Source organism: Sorex araneus, chromosome X (assembly GCF_027595985.1).
Source record: "Sorex araneus isolate mSorAra2 chromosome X, mSorAra2.pri, whole genome shotgun sequence".
In the NCBI taxonomy this organism is placed as follows: Eukaryota; Metazoa; Chordata; class Mammalia; order Eulipotyphla; family Soricidae; genus Sorex; species Sorex araneus.
In genome coordinates, this window is record NC_073313.1 from 318,939,356 (window position 1) to 318,956,208 (window position 16,853).

At 39.9% G+C, this 16,853-nt stretch overlaps 1 protein-coding gene across 8 annotated transcripts in view; it reads right to left on the reverse strand.

Annotated features, from left to right (window-relative positions):
• CCDC88A (coiled-coil domain containing 88A) overlaps window positions 1-16,634 on the reverse strand; it is a 140,099-nt gene extending 123,465 nt beyond the window's left edge. For 7 of the 8 annotated variants that reach the window (XM_055119703.1, XM_055119704.1, XM_055119702.1 and 4 more), the window contains exons 1-2: window positions 15,695-16,592; window positions 15,498-15,598 (exon numbers count right to left, since the gene is read on the reverse strand). In XM_055119703.1, the coding sequence (XP_054975678.1) occupies window positions 15,498-15,598; window positions 15,695-15,757 (164 nt within the window). In that variant the 5' untranslated portion in view covers window positions 15,758-16,592. Of the gene's footprint in view, window positions 1-15,497; window positions 15,599-15,694; window positions 16,593-16,615 lie in introns of those variants that run through there. The other variant, XM_055119705.1, reaches the window with a different exon arrangement.
• Window positions 16,635-16,853: the final 219 nt, after the last annotated feature.

A 16,853-nucleotide genomic window follows, 5' to 3' on the forward strand; every position in this document is an offset into this window, starting at 1 on the left:
ATCAAGATCTTTTTTTTTTTTTTTTACTGTAACTTATGAAGTTTTCTTTTATTTATTTTTTTTTGAGACTTACGACCTCAATTTTGTTATCACCTCACTTCATACACATATTTACAAAAATCACTTCCAATTTGGTACGTTGATAGAAACAAAGTATGGTATTGCACTGAATTATAGTGGTTCATCATTATTCTATTTTTTTTGTCATTGCTTGTATTTTTTTTTTAATTTATTTATTTTTAATTAGAGAATCACCGTGAGGGTACAGTTACAGATTTATACACTTTTGTGCTTATACTTCCCTCATACAAAGTTCGGGAACCCATCCCTTCACCAGTGCCCATTCTCCACCACCCGTAAACCCAGTGTCCCTCCCACCCTCCCCAATCCCATCTCCCCCCCACCCCACCCTGCCACTGTGGCAAGGCATTCCCTTCTGTTCTCTCTCTCTAATTAGCTGTTGTGGTTTGCAATAAAGGTGTTGAGTGGCCGCTGTGCTCAGTCTCTAGCCCTCATTCAGCCCGCAACTCCCTTCCCCCACATGGCCTTCGACTACAATGTAGTTGGTGATCGCTTCTCTGAGTTGACCTTTCCCAGGAACGTGAGGCCAGCCTCGAAGCCATGGAGTCAACCTCCTGGTACTTATTTCTACAGTTCTTGGGTGTTAGTCTCCCACTCTGTTATTCTATATACCATAGATGAGTGCAATCTTTCTATGTCTGTCTCTCTCTTTCTGACTCATTTCACTCAGCATGAAACTTTTCATGCCCATCCACTTGACTACAAAATTCTTGACCTCCTTTTTTCTAACAGCTGCATAGTATTCCATTGTATAGATGTACCAAAGTTTCCTCAACCAGTCATCCGTTCTGGGGCATTCGGGTTTTTTCCAGATTCTGGCTATTATAAACAGTGCTGCGATGAACATACATGTGCAGATGTTGTTTCGATTGTACTTTTTTGCCTCTCTGGGATATATTCCCAGCAGTGGTATTGCTGGGTCAAATGGGAATTCAATATCTAATTTTTTGAGAGTCGTCCAAATTGTTTTCCAGAAGGGCTGAACCAGTCGGCATTCCCACCAGCAGTGAAGAAGGGTCCCTTTCTCCCCACATCCTCTCCAACAGCGGTTGCTTTTGTTATTTTGGATGTGTGCTAGTCTCTGTGGTGTGAGGTGGTATCTCATGGTTGTTTTGATCTGCATCTCTCTGATTATTAGTGATGCAGAGCACTTTTTCATGTGCCTTTTGGCCATTCGCATTTCTTCCTTGGTAAAGTTTCTGTTCATTTCTTCGCCCCATTTTTTGATGGGGTTGGATGTTTTCTTCTTGTAGAGTTCAACCAGTGCTTTATATACCATTGATATCAACCCCTTATCTGATGGGTATTGTGTAAATATCCTTTCCCATTCTGTGGATAGTCTTTGGATTCTGGTCACTGTATCTCTTGCGGTGCAGAAGCTTTTTAGTTTAATGTAGTCCCATTTGTTGATCTCTGTTTTTACTAGATTGCTTAGTTCCGTGTCACCTTTGAAGATACCTTTATCTTCAATATCGTGGAGGGTTTTGCCAACCTTGTCTTCAATGTACCTTATGGTTTGTGGTCTAATGTTGAGGTCTTTAATCCATTTTGATCTGACTTTTGTGCATGGTGTCAGGTCAAGGTCTAAGTCCATTTTTTTGCATGTGGTGATATCAAGATCTTTAATCCATTTTGATTTGACTTCTGTGCATGGCATTAAAAAGAGATGTGAGGGTTTTTTATTGTTCGGTTTTTTTGCATATAGCTACCCAGTTTTCTCAGCACCACTTGCTCCACTTCATAGTTTTTGCTCCTTTACTGAAGATTAACTTATATGCCGGAAGGTCTATCTCAGGATATTCAACTCTATTCCACTGATCTGAGGGTCTGTCTTTATTTCAATGCCACGCAGCTTTAATTACTACTACTTTGTAGTACCATTTGAAGTTGAGGAAAGTGATGTCTCTTACCTTATTTTTCCCAAGGATTGCTTTAGATATTCGGGGGTGGAGGGGAGGGGGTAGTAGTATTGTTCCAAATTAAATTTCAGGAAATGTTTGATCTATTTCTTTGAAATGTGACAATGAGAAACTGGATTACTGTTTTAATTTCCATGCTTGTGATTGACCTGTTTACACTTTCTACTTCCTTCTCATTCCATTTTGAAGGATTACATGCTTCTAGGAATATGTCCATTTCTTCTAGTTTCTTTAGCTTCACAGAGTAGAGCTGTTCATAAAATTTCTCATGATGTCTTGGACTTCTGGGGGTTCCATTGTAATTTCTCCCCTTTCATTTCTAATCTATTTGAGCACTCTTTTTTCCCTCTTGAGTCTAGCCAACGGTTTGTCTATCTTTTTTAGTCTTTCAAAGAACAAGTTCCTGGTTTCATTGATTCCCACCCCTCCCCCCGCCCCCGTGGGATTTTTTTCTCTCTTGTGACTTTTTTTTGGGGGTCACACTTGACGATGCTCAGGGGTGACAGGTGATTCCTGGCTCATTCAGGAATGAATCCTGGTGGTGCTCGGGGACCATACGGGATGCCAGGAATCGAACCCAGGTCAGCCACATGCAAGGCAAATGCCCTACCCGTTGAACTATCACTCTGGCCCCTTTGTTGATTCTGTATTGCTTTTTGAGGATGGAAGGCCCTATATAAATCCATTAGTCCCTGCTCTTCTAGTTCTTCATATAGGGCTCTTGCATTTTTACTGATACCTTGTCTAGTGGATCTATCCAATGGTGACAGTGAGGTACTGAACTCTTCCATTACTATTATGTTTCCATTTCTCTAGGTTTGTGAGAAAAAGTCTGACATTTGATGTGTATATGTTGATTAGAACTAGCATTTCTGATCTAGTGTTCCCTTGATCAATTAAGTAGTGCTGGGGCTGGAGCGATAGCACAGCGGGTAGGGCGTTTGCCTTGCACGAGGCTGACCCGTGTTCGATTCCCAGCATCCCATATGGTCCCCTGAGTATACTGTCAGGGTGGTTTCTGAGTGCAGAGTCAGGAGTTACCCCTGTGCATCGCCAGGTGTGACCCAAAAAGTAAAATAAATAAATAAATAAATAGTGTCCATCTCTGGATCTAATTACTTTCTTTAGATAAAATGCAATTTGGCCATGCATATCAGTATGGCTATCCCAGCTTTTCTTTATTGTTGCTTTCCATTGGCTTCTATAATTATTCTCCATACTTTTACTCTGAGTCTGTGCCTATCTTATGTTTTTAGATATTTTCCTGTAAACAGCAAATGGGTAGATTTTGTTTCTTGATCCAACTTGCTACCGTGTGCCTTTTGATAGGAGAGTTTAGTCCATTGACATTCAAGGATATTACTAATATAAAGGATTGTGTTACCATTTTACTGTGTAGGGTTTTTGCTTCTGCAATTGGTTATTCAATTTATGTACATGGCTTTTCAGTAGTTCCCTTCGCATTGGTTTAGTTATCACAAATTCTGCCAGTTCTTGTTTTATATGAGAATGGTTCTATCCCTTCCTCCCACTGAACTGAGAGCTTTGCTGGATAGTGGACTTTATGCTGAAAGTTTCTTTCACACTGGTGGTGGGATCAGTGCTGCAATACTATATGTCTAATACTCAACTTTGAGTATTAGTATTTTATGAACAACTTTGTAAATCACGGTGCTTTAAAAAAATAATGGAGCAACATGGGTATTATTCTAGGAACTACACTGACTGTACAATACTTTAGGTAGTACTGCAATTTTAATGACATTAATCCTCCCAATCGATGAGCAGGTGATGAACTTCCATTTCCTCATGTTCTCTTTTATTAAAACTGTTTACTTTCTCAAAATCTCCAGCCTTTTGATGTTGCACTTTCTAGGAGCTGTCATTGGCCTTCTTCTTCATATCTTTTCTGACAGCTATATCCTTGTTACACATGTAAAAGCCAATTCCCAGATCTATCTTTGTTCTACACCTTTCTCCTGACCCCATTTTCCCTCAAGCTGCTTCCCTAGACAAAAATACCAATATCCTTTCAATTTAAAACACATAATTCCACTATGTGCAAGTACATTATGTACATCTGTAATCAGTTTATATTCCTATCTCTTTTACTAATGGGCAAAGACAGTAACTTATTCAGGATTACATATAGCTTGTCATATAATAAGCACTGAAAACTAGTCAATGAATGAATTGATCTTTGAACAAACCTCTCTGTCACCCTTCTCTCCAAGTACTACAATTAGAACCTAGTGAAGGGGTCTCTATCCCAAGTTTTGGATCCTGCTCAAGCTGTGTTTCTCCCAACTAGGCAAGAACTTGATGGGAACAGGGGAAATAATTAGCCCATACACGCATATGGAGCAAACACTCCAATTATCTAGAACTTTGGATCTCTTACTCAAATACCTACAAGCCAATTTCTGGGCCTCTTCCCCAGTTCTCTCCTAAGGATGAACTACTGAGGTATGCAACCTTGAACCAGAATAGCTATTTAGAGATGGAAGTACAAGAGTCTGGACCTCAGATATGCATATAGGGTACCCACAGACATGCATATAGATGCATATAGGACTGAAGTGTCTGGAATAAGTCAGGGATGGGAGAGAGACTCTACCATACTCTAAATATAAAATAAACTCTACCATATTTTGATATGTATCACTGTATCACTGTCATCCCGTTGCTCATCAATTTGCTCAAGTGGGCACCAGTAACGTCTCCATTGTGAGACTACTTGTTACTATTTTTGGCATATCGAATACGCCATGGGGAGCTTGTTAGGGTCTGCCATGGGGGCGGGATACTCTCGGTAGCTTGCCAGGCTCTCCAAGAGGGGTGGAGGAATCGAACCTGGGTCGGCCTCGTGCAAGGCAAACACCCTTTCTGATATGAAAGTGTGAGATTATGAATTCTAAATTTCACAAATTCTAAGTTTGAATGTTTTTCCTTTTAAGACATTATGATGGATCATTTAATAAAATAAAACTAGAACACATGTAACAATTTGCTAATCTAGTTTAAATATATGGTCAATATTGGTAAATGAAAACTTGCCTTCAATCTCATAAATGTTAGGGGCATGCTACATCTCACTTAGAATAAAGTTGATAAGTTTCATCAATCTAATGCATTTATTATTTTAAACCAGCAAAACAGAGCTAAGAGTATAGGAAAAATATAAAAAATAAATAAATTAAGGTAATCTACTAGCTTTACTGATGCAATAATGAATTAAACTTCAGTCCATATTTTTTATACTAAACCATATCAGCTAATAAAAATCAGCTATTTTGGACTGGACCAACAGTACAGTGGGTAAGGCACTTTCCTTGCATGCAGTCAACCGGGGTTGATCTCCAACACCACATATGGTTCGCTGAGCTCCCTGTAGTAAAGAGCCATAAGTAGACCCTAAGCACTGGTAGGTGTGGTCTCCAAACCCCCAAATTGAATAAAATCAGTTAGTTTACTGCTAAACTGAATATTTAACAAACAGCAATTAAATACTATCTAAAATTTATTTCAGATATTAAAATGTATGTATTAAGTGACAGCATGCCATTACATAAATCCTAAAATGTCAACTGGTATCTAAACAGTGTGGTTAAAACTCAGTCTTCCTTTTTATCTATTCTCAAAGGACTTGTTTCCCATAATTAATACATAACATAGAAGGAAATTTCTGTTGGAATTTCAAAAATATTCTCATAAGTGGCTAGCTTACCTATTTTAAGTTCTCATTGCTTTTGATAGTTTAACCTATCAACATTCTGAGAAGCAGACAGTAACTATGAACTGTTCTAAAATACATCAGTTCAAAAAAAATCCCAACATACTGATACTAGGAACATTATCAGAAACCCAAATGAAGGCATGGTATATCTATGTACATATTTATTTTATTTCTTATTTTAGGGACCATGATTTATAATACTGTCGATGGTAGCCAGGGTTTTAAACATACAATGTTCCAAACACCACACCCTTCACCAAAGTGTCTGCTTTTCTCCACCACTGTCTTAGTAGGTGGCACATAAAATCACAGAAAACCATGATTTACTTATTCTAGCTACCTCACCTAAAGGAAAACAACACAGACAGGGGAAAAAAATCCATGAGAGTAATTAAAATAATGGAATGAAGAGAGACCAAAAGAAATGTAAAAAAAAAAAACTGAAAAGCAAATAAATTCTACACAACTAAAACCAGAAGTACTCTAGATTTTTTTTTTCTTTTTTGGTCACACCCAGCAATGAACAGGGGTTATTTCTGGCTCTGCACTCAGGAATTACCCATGGCGGTGCTCAGGGGACCATATGGGATACTGGGAATAGAACCCAGGTCGGCTGTGTGGAGGCTGTGTGGAGAACGCCCTCTCCACTGTGTTATCGCTCCAGGCCCAGAACTCTAGATTTTTAAAACATTAATATACCTTCATATAATAAATATCTCCATAATATATCTTCATATAATAAAATATCTTCATTCTTTTAAAATTTACTGGAAGTTTCCAATTAATCTGTTCTAGTTTATAGTATAATAACACACACTGGATATTATGGTAGATGCTCTTTATATGTTATGTAGTATCTCTAGCATCTATTCACCAATAATTTAATTGCGGCAGCACCTTAAATACTGGTAAAGACAGGGGCCAGAGAGACAGTACAGTTGGTAGGGCCCTTGCTTTGCACATGCCCATCCCTGAGAATCACCAGGAATAGGCCCCCAAAAATTTTTTGTAAAGGTAGTAAAAAATTTTCCTTATGACCCCATAAGGAGTATAAAGAGGGCAATTAACTTTGCTAACAGCAGGTAGGGCATTTGCCTTGAACACAGCCAACCCGGATTCGATTCCTCTGTCCCTCTCAGAGAGCCCGGCAAGCTACCGAGAGTATCCCGCCCACATGACAGAGCCTAGCAAGCTACCCGTGATGTATTCAATACACCAAAAACAGTTATAAGTCTCAGAATGGAGATGTTACTGGTGCCCGCTCGAGCAAATCGATGAACAATGGAACCAGTGCTACAGTCCTATAGTGCTAAAGAATTCATAAGAGTTAAAAGCTACAACCCAGGAGGACTATTCCACAGCTTGGAAGCTGGCCTCACATGCTAGGTGAAGAAGCAGCTTTGATAGAGAAGGGATAATCAAGCAAAGGGTGCTAGGCAGGCCCAGTAGGGATGAGAGATATGGGCTGAAAATAGACTATAGACTGAACATGATGCCTACTTAATACCTCTGGAGCAAACCACAACACCCAAAGAGAGAGAGCAAAAGGGAATGCTCTGCCACAGAGGCAGGCTGGGGTGAAGAAGAGAGGGTGGGGGTGGTGGGAGGGATGCTGGGACCATTGGTGGTGGAAAATGGGCACTGGTAGAGGGATGGGTACTCGATCATTGTATGACTGAAACGTAAGCATGAAAATTTGTAAGTCTGTAACTTTACCCCATGGTGATACACTAATAAAAAATAAATAAATAAAATTTTAAAAAGAGTTAAAAGGTACAAGATATTCATTAGCTAAAGAAAGGGGGAAGGGTGATCTACAGGAAACAGTAATTACAAACAACAGAAAAAAAACAGTGTCAACAGTTGACATTTAATATTCTGCGCTATGCATTATACACAAATCATCCTAATTTGCTTCTCATAATAACCATGCTCATCCTTTTGTGTGTGTGGTGGTGGGTGTTGGGCCACATCAGGCAGAGGCTATTTCTGGCACTCTGCTCAGGAGTGACGCCTGACAGGACTTGCAGAAACATATGCACTGCCAGGAATTGAACTGGATTGGCAGCATACAAAGCAATAACATTATTTCTTATACTCTCCTTTCAGCCCACTTATCCTTTTTACCCCATTTATTAATGAGGAAATTAAGAAGTCCATACAACTGAAGCCAGAGAGATAGTACAGGGGTTAAGATGTATGTACTGATACAACTGACATTGGTTCAATCCACAGAACCACATGGTCTCCTAAGCCTCACCCTGTACAGCCCTAGTCCCAGAGCAATACTGCCTGTGGCCTTGTAGGCCTATGAGCACTGCTGTGGCCTTGTAGGCCTATGAGCACTGTTAATCCCTAACACTCAAGCAGCTCTATATTCCTGTGCCCTTGCACTGAACCACAGATTGGCTGAGAATCACCAGAAAAAGCCCAAGTAAATACCTGAGCATTCCTTTGCTGCCCACCTGCCATCCCCCAAGTCATAAATTTATCACTGTCATCTCATTGCTCATCAATTTGCTTGAGCGGGCACCAGTAATGTCTCCATTGTGAGACTTCTTGTTACTGTTTTTTGGCAGGTGAGATACTCTTGGTAGCTTGCCGGGCTCTCTGAGAGGGGCAGAGGAATCGAACCTGGGTCAGCTGTGTGCAAGGCAAACGCCTTACCCGCTGTGCTATTGCTCCAGCCCTCATAAATCTATATCGAGGTAAAACCAAAAGAGAGCATAGGAAACTAATTTGTAAGTAGTTGTGACTTGTTTGAGGGAACATAAATTGGAAGGTACATTACAAGAAAAAATAAGAGTAACAAAAGCAACTACCACTTGGGATACAATGCTCAACAAGACAGAAACTAGATCTGTCTCAGCCTATTTTCAGCAGAGATTAGGTCTACTGCAGGAAGGAAATATCTTTCACATTACAGATGTAGGAACTGAGATTTGAATGCTAATAAGTTGTTTAAGGTCACATACTACTAATAAATAGCACATTGAGAACTGAACCCAAATCAGTCTGACTCTAAGATTCATTCTACTTTACCACACAGCATCTCCATTCTTTATTTACTCAACAGAAGTTTATCCAGAACCTCCAGATGTCAAATACTCTGCTAGAAAACGGGAAAGGAGCAGAGTCAAAGACAACAATAGTGAGGAAGTGGAAGAACATTCTAGAGAAGGATTGTGTAAAAAGGAACAGATACATGAGAATACAGCTTCTCTTTGGAACTAAGAGTTTGCTCGATCTTAAGTTATGCATTGAGTAATAGTATCACGCAAAGCTGAAATAGGACTTTGCAAGCAAAGAGTTCTCAAAGTAGTTAGATACTTAAGATACATAAGAAAAATGTTTACTCAGAACAGAAGAAAATTATTGAAATATTTTTTTTAAAAAGAGGTGTGAGGGGCCAGAAATATTACATGGGTCAACATATTTGCCTTACATCCCACCCACACTACTCAGTTTAAATCTCATAAACCACATATGGTCCCGAGGACCATCAAAGGTCAATCTTGAGCATAGAGCCAAGAACAGCCTCTGAGCACCGTCAGACTGTGTCCCCTAAAACCTAAAAGAAGCAAAAATAATAAAAAAGAGGCATGACATGACAGAAGGAGAGATTTCAACACAGAATGATCTCTCTCATGTGCGGGTATAAAGAAACATAAAGGTCGAATAACAAATACTCAAAGGTAATGCAAACAAAGAACATGAGAACTGGTATTTAGTAGGAAACATGCCACTTGAGGGGCTGAGGGATAGGACAAGGAGGGAGAAATGTCTATGATGAAGGGAAGAGTTCAACTGGGTGCAAAAACATATACGAAGTGCCTCTCTTGGATGTAGACTGGTGGGTGGGAGGAAAATGAGAGAGGGGTATTGGTATAGGGAAGTGGGTTAAGGAGCATGCAATGCACACAGCTGACACTGGTAATCCATTGCACCACTGATTCAATTCACAACATAATGTTCTCCTAAGCCTCACCCTGTACAGCCCAAGTCCCATAGCTATGTATTCAAAACTAAGCCAGTTTTTCCCAAAGTGATTAATATCACAAGGTTAGGGAGCTGCACTGGGATTATGGGGGGGGCAATAATAATTTTAAGTGCAACTGGAGTGGGAGGCATCCCACCCCATTTGTTTGTTAAAAAAAGGTAGATTTCCACAGAGATTATTTTTGAGTAATTTTTTTTCTGAAAAGAGTTGTTTAAGAACAACTGGGTAAGCCACATTCAGTAAGACACCCTATATATTTTATAAGCCTTTTTTATTTACTTTATGGAGAGTAGTTTGAGTCACACCCAGCAGTAGTCAAGGGACCATACAGTTTCATGGACCAGGTCTGCCACAAACAAGGCAAGTACCTTGACATATGTATTTTATCTCTGACCTATGAGCTATTTTACAGCTATTATAGTTTCAGAGTTAGCACAATCTAACTTTTAAATCTTAAAACAGATGGAACAAAGGAAGAGTTCTCAGTTAACTTCCTCTTACCAGATAAATGGCTTTTAAAAGCACATTTAATGAAGTTGCTCCTGAATCTGACTCTCAGGAAACAATTAAACAGAAATTGGATAACAATGTGTTAGGATTTTAATTAAAAATGAGTTACCAGGGGGGCTGGAGTGGCAGTGTAGCAGGTAGGACATTTGCTTTGCACACGGCTGACCTGGGTTTGATTTCCAGCAACCCATATGGTAAAGGAGCATGCAATGTAAGAAACACGTTTCTTTTTTCAGGGCTCCTAGCCCTGAACACCACCAGGAATAATTCCTGAGTGCAAAGCCAAGAGTAACCCCTGTGCATCGCCGGGTGTGACCCAAAAAGAAAAAAAAAAGAGTTATCAAGGCCAGAGCAACAGCATAATGGAGAAGGTGCTTTCCTTGCAAGTAGTCAACCTGGGTTAGATCCCCAGCATTACATATGGTGCCCTGAGCCAGCCAGAAGTGATCCCTGGGCAAAGAGTCAGGAGTAAGTCCTGAGCATCACCAGGTGTGACTAAAATAAGAATAATAAATTAAAAAAATATTTTTCTGGCTGTAAAGGTAGTACAGGGTATTTGGTAGTTGCCTTGCATGCTGTTGACCCCAGTTGGATCTCCAGAACTATATATGGTCCTCAGAGTACCATCAAGACTGACCCCTGAGCACCATCAGGTATGACCCCAAAACAAAAACAAAGTATTTTTTCCCAGGGATGGGATATAGCTTAAAAGAATGGCATTTGCTTTACATGTGTAATTCTGTGTAATGCCCTGGGTTCAATTCTTGACACCACCAAAGTAATTATTTTCAGGTGTCAGGAAGATAGCTCAAGGACCCAGAAGTCCATGCCTTGAATTTAAAAAGCTTTTAGTTTGATGTTGAGTACAATGGCTCCCAAAGCAATGCCAGATGTAGCTCTGAAGACCCCTGGGAACCAAGGGGGTGGGTCCTAGTGGCCCTGAACAATGCCATAGCACCAGGCCCTAGTATTAAAACTATTAAGCCTGCTTGGCCAGGTATTACTAAGCCACTAGTTGGAAGGCTTTCCCCAATGATTTTCATAGTAAAGGATATTTAAAGTTCCTTTAAACTCAACATTCTAAAACAAGAAAAGTCATAGTGAGTATATAATACTTGCCAAGTATTTCAAATATAGAACTCTAAGGCTCTCTAGTGAGATTCAATCATAGGAAGTGATTCCAAACATTGTTCTAAGACTATATTATCAACTCTAGTATATTCCATTCTAACTGCTTAGGTAACATGAATAGCACTTTTATTTTCTTTTTGGGTCACACCCAGCGGATGCACAGGAGTTATGCCTAGCTCATGCACTCAGGAATTATTCCTGGCAGTGCTCAGGAGACCATATGGGATGCTGGGAATCGAACCCAGGTCGGCCGCATGCAAGACAAACACCCTACCTACTGTGCTAGCGCTCCAGCTGAACAGCACAATTTTGAAACAGAAAATTGTACATTAATTATAGTGTCACAAATTTCTTGAAAACTCATAACAAACAATATTCAGAATTGGTTACAGAACAGCACATCTCAAAAAGGAAATGATTCTACTTCACTGTCATCAAGCTTTCTATCAGATAATTAGCACTGAGGGGAAAAAAAAAGTTATTCATTTGGTTGAAGTAGGAAAATGCCCTACAGCATGCAGAAGAGTTGGCCCATCATTCCAGATCTCTGAATAGCTTCCCCTTCCCATTAGTTAAAGAAGACTGATGCCATGTCACAAGCTCTTACAGAGATTCTTTGATTCCAGGAGTAACTCAATGAAATACATGATTCATCAATGAATACAGTGAATCCCAATGCCAGAAACAGGCTCTGAAATATTTTTAAGGCTCACTTGGTAAATACTAACATGAAGAAATTAACTCTTTACTCTTACAATCTAGATCCAAACCAGCGTCACCAAACTAACAATATTATTAAACATTTTGGATACACTTTTGGCTCTGTAATGCTCCTTTAAAAAAAATTTGATACTATATCTGAAGGCAGTAGTACAAGACTGGCAGGGTAAAAATAAAAATGTACTGAATACTGTAAGTATAACTCTCCTTTTGACAAAGAAGGAATAACTGGAATTTATCCTCCTCCCTGAAAAAACTGGAAAAAAGTAAAAAGAGAAAATACACAGTGTTTTTAAGACATTGAACATTAGGCAACAAAACAATAGATCTCTAATTGCCAACAACTGTCCAACAATTGCCTCAGTTTATCTCTTTGAAAGAGTTTCAAGGCCACAACAGCACAGGAATGGGGAACCCAGGCAGAACACTCTAGTTGCCCTGAGTTTAGGAAACAGAACTTAGTCTGGTGACAGAAACTATTTTATAAATATACATATATAGATAGATAGATAGATATTTATATATTTTATATATTTATTTATATATAATATATATTCATATATATTTATACAAATATAGATATACATATTTAAAGCACCTAAAGAGGAAAGAGCTGCATAGAAACATTCACAGAAATCTGCAGTTTGATACTTACAAACATATATGTGTGAGGAAACTACCCAAGAATAGAGAATTACCAAAAAGGATTAGAGGCACCAACCACCCAAATTACACAGATGAAAAACAGTTCCTATCGTCATCTTCCTGAGTACTCAGAAGCGTTTTGTGCCTTACTAATGTGATTAACACAAAGCAAAATCTAAAAAGATTATACTATTCCCAATGAGCCTAACTGTATCCTAGAGCAAAGATCAAAAATATGTAATTGAATGGCCTAGTGGCTTAGAAAGCCTGACTTGTAAGCATGTGGTCACAAGTTCAAAACCCCAGTGTCACTAATTTACATTTACTAGGATCTTGACAGTCCTGATGCCTGACAGCTCTTGATGTCTGTGATCTCTGCCACCATAAGTAATTTTCATTCACACTGTAGTCAGGTTATGTCTAAGTACCACAATGCATGCAAATTGAACCCAAAAGGATGTGCAAGCACCATAACCAGAAATTTCACCCCTGAGAAGGGCATGGGTGAGCAACCAGAATATGAAATTCAACTAAAGAATGCATCTTCTGGCAAGCACATGTACAAGCACCACAACTAAATAAGCATAAGCCTCAATGCCAGAGAAAATACAGTAGTTAAGTCACTACCCTTGCATGGAAAGGGATTAACAGCAGATTAAACATTACACAAGATTGATGAATTTGGAAACATAGCAAGATAATCCAAAATGAACAGTGAAGGAAAAAAAAAGAAATTAAACCAAGATAATCCAAATATCAAGCAATCTAAAGCTGTTACATGTAATTAGATTTCTAAAAGTAAAGAGGTAAGGAGTAATGGCCAAAATTTTCCAGATTTGCTTAAAAAAGTACAAACCCACAGATCCAAAAATTCACTCAACAAACTCCAATGAGGAGAAACATGAAGAATATAGAAACATTTAATCTACAGAAGCTGGAGAGAAGTACAGAGAATAGAGCCATGCATACATCCAATCTGGGTTCAATCTATGGTACCCCATATGGTCCCCGAGAATGACAAGAATAATTCCTGAGCACAGGGCCAGGAGTAACCCCTGACTATCAGAGGGTGTGGCTCAGAACAAATAAAAAATCTATTTCATCCACAAAAGGGATTTTTCACAAGTTGTATAATCTGGAAATTGTTTAGACTAAGGTTGAAATTTTAGGTTAAGTTATGGGATTCAATTTCAACTGACAATACAATGTACTACATCAAACATTTATTTGGGTAACAGGCTCAAGTGAATGATTCCAAAATCAGCAACTTACAGCTTTAAAATTAACGTATTTGCCCTATGAGGGAAATAATTCATTAAAAATTTGTGCTGATCTAATTTTAGCAAATTATTTTTTAAAAATTTAATGTGTACTATTAAGATTAGTTTTTCTGTTCCTTCAATTTATATAGGTCATTAGAAAATAATTAGGACACTAAAAAATTATTTTAAGAAACTAAGAGGTGGAACTGAAAACAGAAGCAGATCTGAGGTTTGGAAAGGAATGTAGTTCTTCCCAAAAAACAACCTGGCAACCACTATTTGTGACACTATTTCTTTTGAAATACACATATATAGATTGTAAAGTATAAAACTATACATAAAGTTAGAAATAACCTAAAGTACCTGTTCCTAGTATCTCAGTTAATTATTCAGGACTCAAAAATATCTAAATTAAGAAAAAAAATCTAAATTATTTTCTGGAAAAATAATCATTTAAAAAAAACATAAAGTGGGAAGCTAAAGTAATGCATTTTCCTCTTTTAGTTAATACATCTCTCACTTAAGAGTCATCACTTATTCTATCTAAAAACAAGTAAAAGCATAGGGAAACAAGTTCTGAGTATCTACTGCAATAGTTACCCTTCCTGCTATGCGTGTTCCCTAAAATAGAAGTCAATTTAATTATTCTACCATTTGGCTTAGGAAATAGTGGGATCTTTCAAAGATAAAAAATAGTTTCATGGAAGAGTAGCCAAAAATATATTTATTATCTCTGGAAATGTCTACATTCCACTTTCCACTCTTAAGGAAAGAAAATACATTTAGGTAACATTTGGGAACATATACAAATAAAACTTTTGTGAAATATATAATAGTATATATTTCAATAGATAAAAAATACACAAAAAACTGTACACAAATCAAAACTAACCCTAAGAATTCTTTTAAATGATCTCCCCAAGTACTAAGTTATCTAGTAATTCATCACAGAAATCATCTAATCAGATTTCACTACTTGTTACTGTAACAGTCTTCACCAATCAGAATCGTTCGAAATTCTTGTGAGAGGTTATTACTTCAAGCGCTTCAAACTGTGAACCATTTATTTTTAGACAAGGTTAACATAGAACATCTATTATAAATGCACCTAAACTGTACAGCAAAGGCTGTCCCCTCCCCAACAGAAAAAGTAGTTTCGGGTTTTTTTATTTGGGTTTTTTTTTTTTTAACAGAATTTATCAAAGAGAACAGAATGTGGTTGGGATTTCAGCACTGAAGACGATGACAATACAGGGCTTGCAGAATGAAAAATGACAAATTTCACAATTTTAACAGGTATAATTACTGGGCTGTATGATAAATGGGCTGGGCATGTAAGATGATCCCTCTTTTTCAGGTCCAATAGTTAACCTACTTGATTTTTTTTTTCCTGGCCAAAGAAACAAATTAGAAGCTAAAAACAAAGTCTTTAAGTTCCCAGTAGGCAATTTTTTTCCCAGAGAAAACAAGTTGCCTCGGAAAAGAACACTTACATTTGAAGCATGACCTGGTTCAAGAAGACACCATCGACCAGAGCCACATACTCATCCAGGTTGGTCCCATTTCCCGCGGCCAGAGGTCCAAACGTTTTCACCTAGAAGAGAAAGATCGTTAAAGCCACGAACGCCCACCTCCATCTCCGCAGCCACAGATAATGCCGCAAAATATACAATAAAGGACACCCACTTACCCAAGTGACCAGGGGGCTGGTCATGAACTGCTCCAGAAGGGGGGTAAAAATCTCGTTCTCCATCTTACAATGTATTTAAAAAAAAAAATGAGGGGGGAAAAAAAAGGAACTACCACAAAAATATGCCTAAGGAATTGGTCACTAAACGTTGAAGTAAGCAGAAATCAATGAAAGTCCATTTCGGGGCGAGAAGAAAATCCCATCCTGGAGGGGAGGAGAACTCTCCCACCTCAAAAAACGCCCCAGAAACAAACGAGCCCAAATCCCAAGAAGTGGCTTCGACAGTCGCCACGAGCGGCAGCCTGCTCTGGAAATGTCTGTACCGGGCGAGGAGGGGCAGAAAAAAGGCATCTGGAGGAGGAGGAAGAAAAAGGGGGCCGGAGCAGCCAGACAAAAAGCCCGTCAAGGTTGCCCAGTTCCTGGAGGAGCCGGAGCAGCGAAACTGCCCCTCAATGAATTAACCCCAACGTGGGCTAAATGAAATCGCCCGCTAGAAACCGCGGTGAGGATTCCAAGCGGCCGCCACAGCCGACCTCTGCATTCCGCTCAACACGTTCCACCCACCAGTGGGCATGGAGCCGCTTCCACCCCGCGGAGCCTCTCCTTGCCCGCAAGCCCCTCACCAGCCACACGCAGGGCTCGCCCCTTCCCCCTGGGCAGACACCATCCTCCACAACCCTCAGGCTTCGCCTCCAGCCCCCTTCCCCTCCCGGGGGCTGGGGGCCAGCATGTGTGTCCCTAACGCCCCCTCTTCCTGAGCCCCGCCAGCCTTTTCGGTGAGCCTCAGGGAAGCCCTGACACAAAATCACCGCCGCGCTCCAGCCTCCTCCTCCGCCCTCTCTGGAGAAGCGGGAGTAACGGACTAGGAACCGCAGTGCCGCATCACACCCCGCTCCGAACAGTCTCACCAACGCCACGAACCCGCAGTCAAAGGGAGCCTGAGGGTCCCTCCGCGCCCGTATCCTTCCGCCTACTCCCCGCCCCTCCCGCGCCCGCTGCCTCTGGATAGTAGAAGAAAACCGCTGCATGAGCGCGCTCCCGAGCAAGCGCGCCTCCGCGCCGGCCCCGCCGCCGCCCAGATCCTGGCGGCGGGCGCGGACGCGCTCGCGCTGCAGCTGCTGCGGTGGCCGGCGCCTTGCTCGCGCCTAGGACGCTTGCC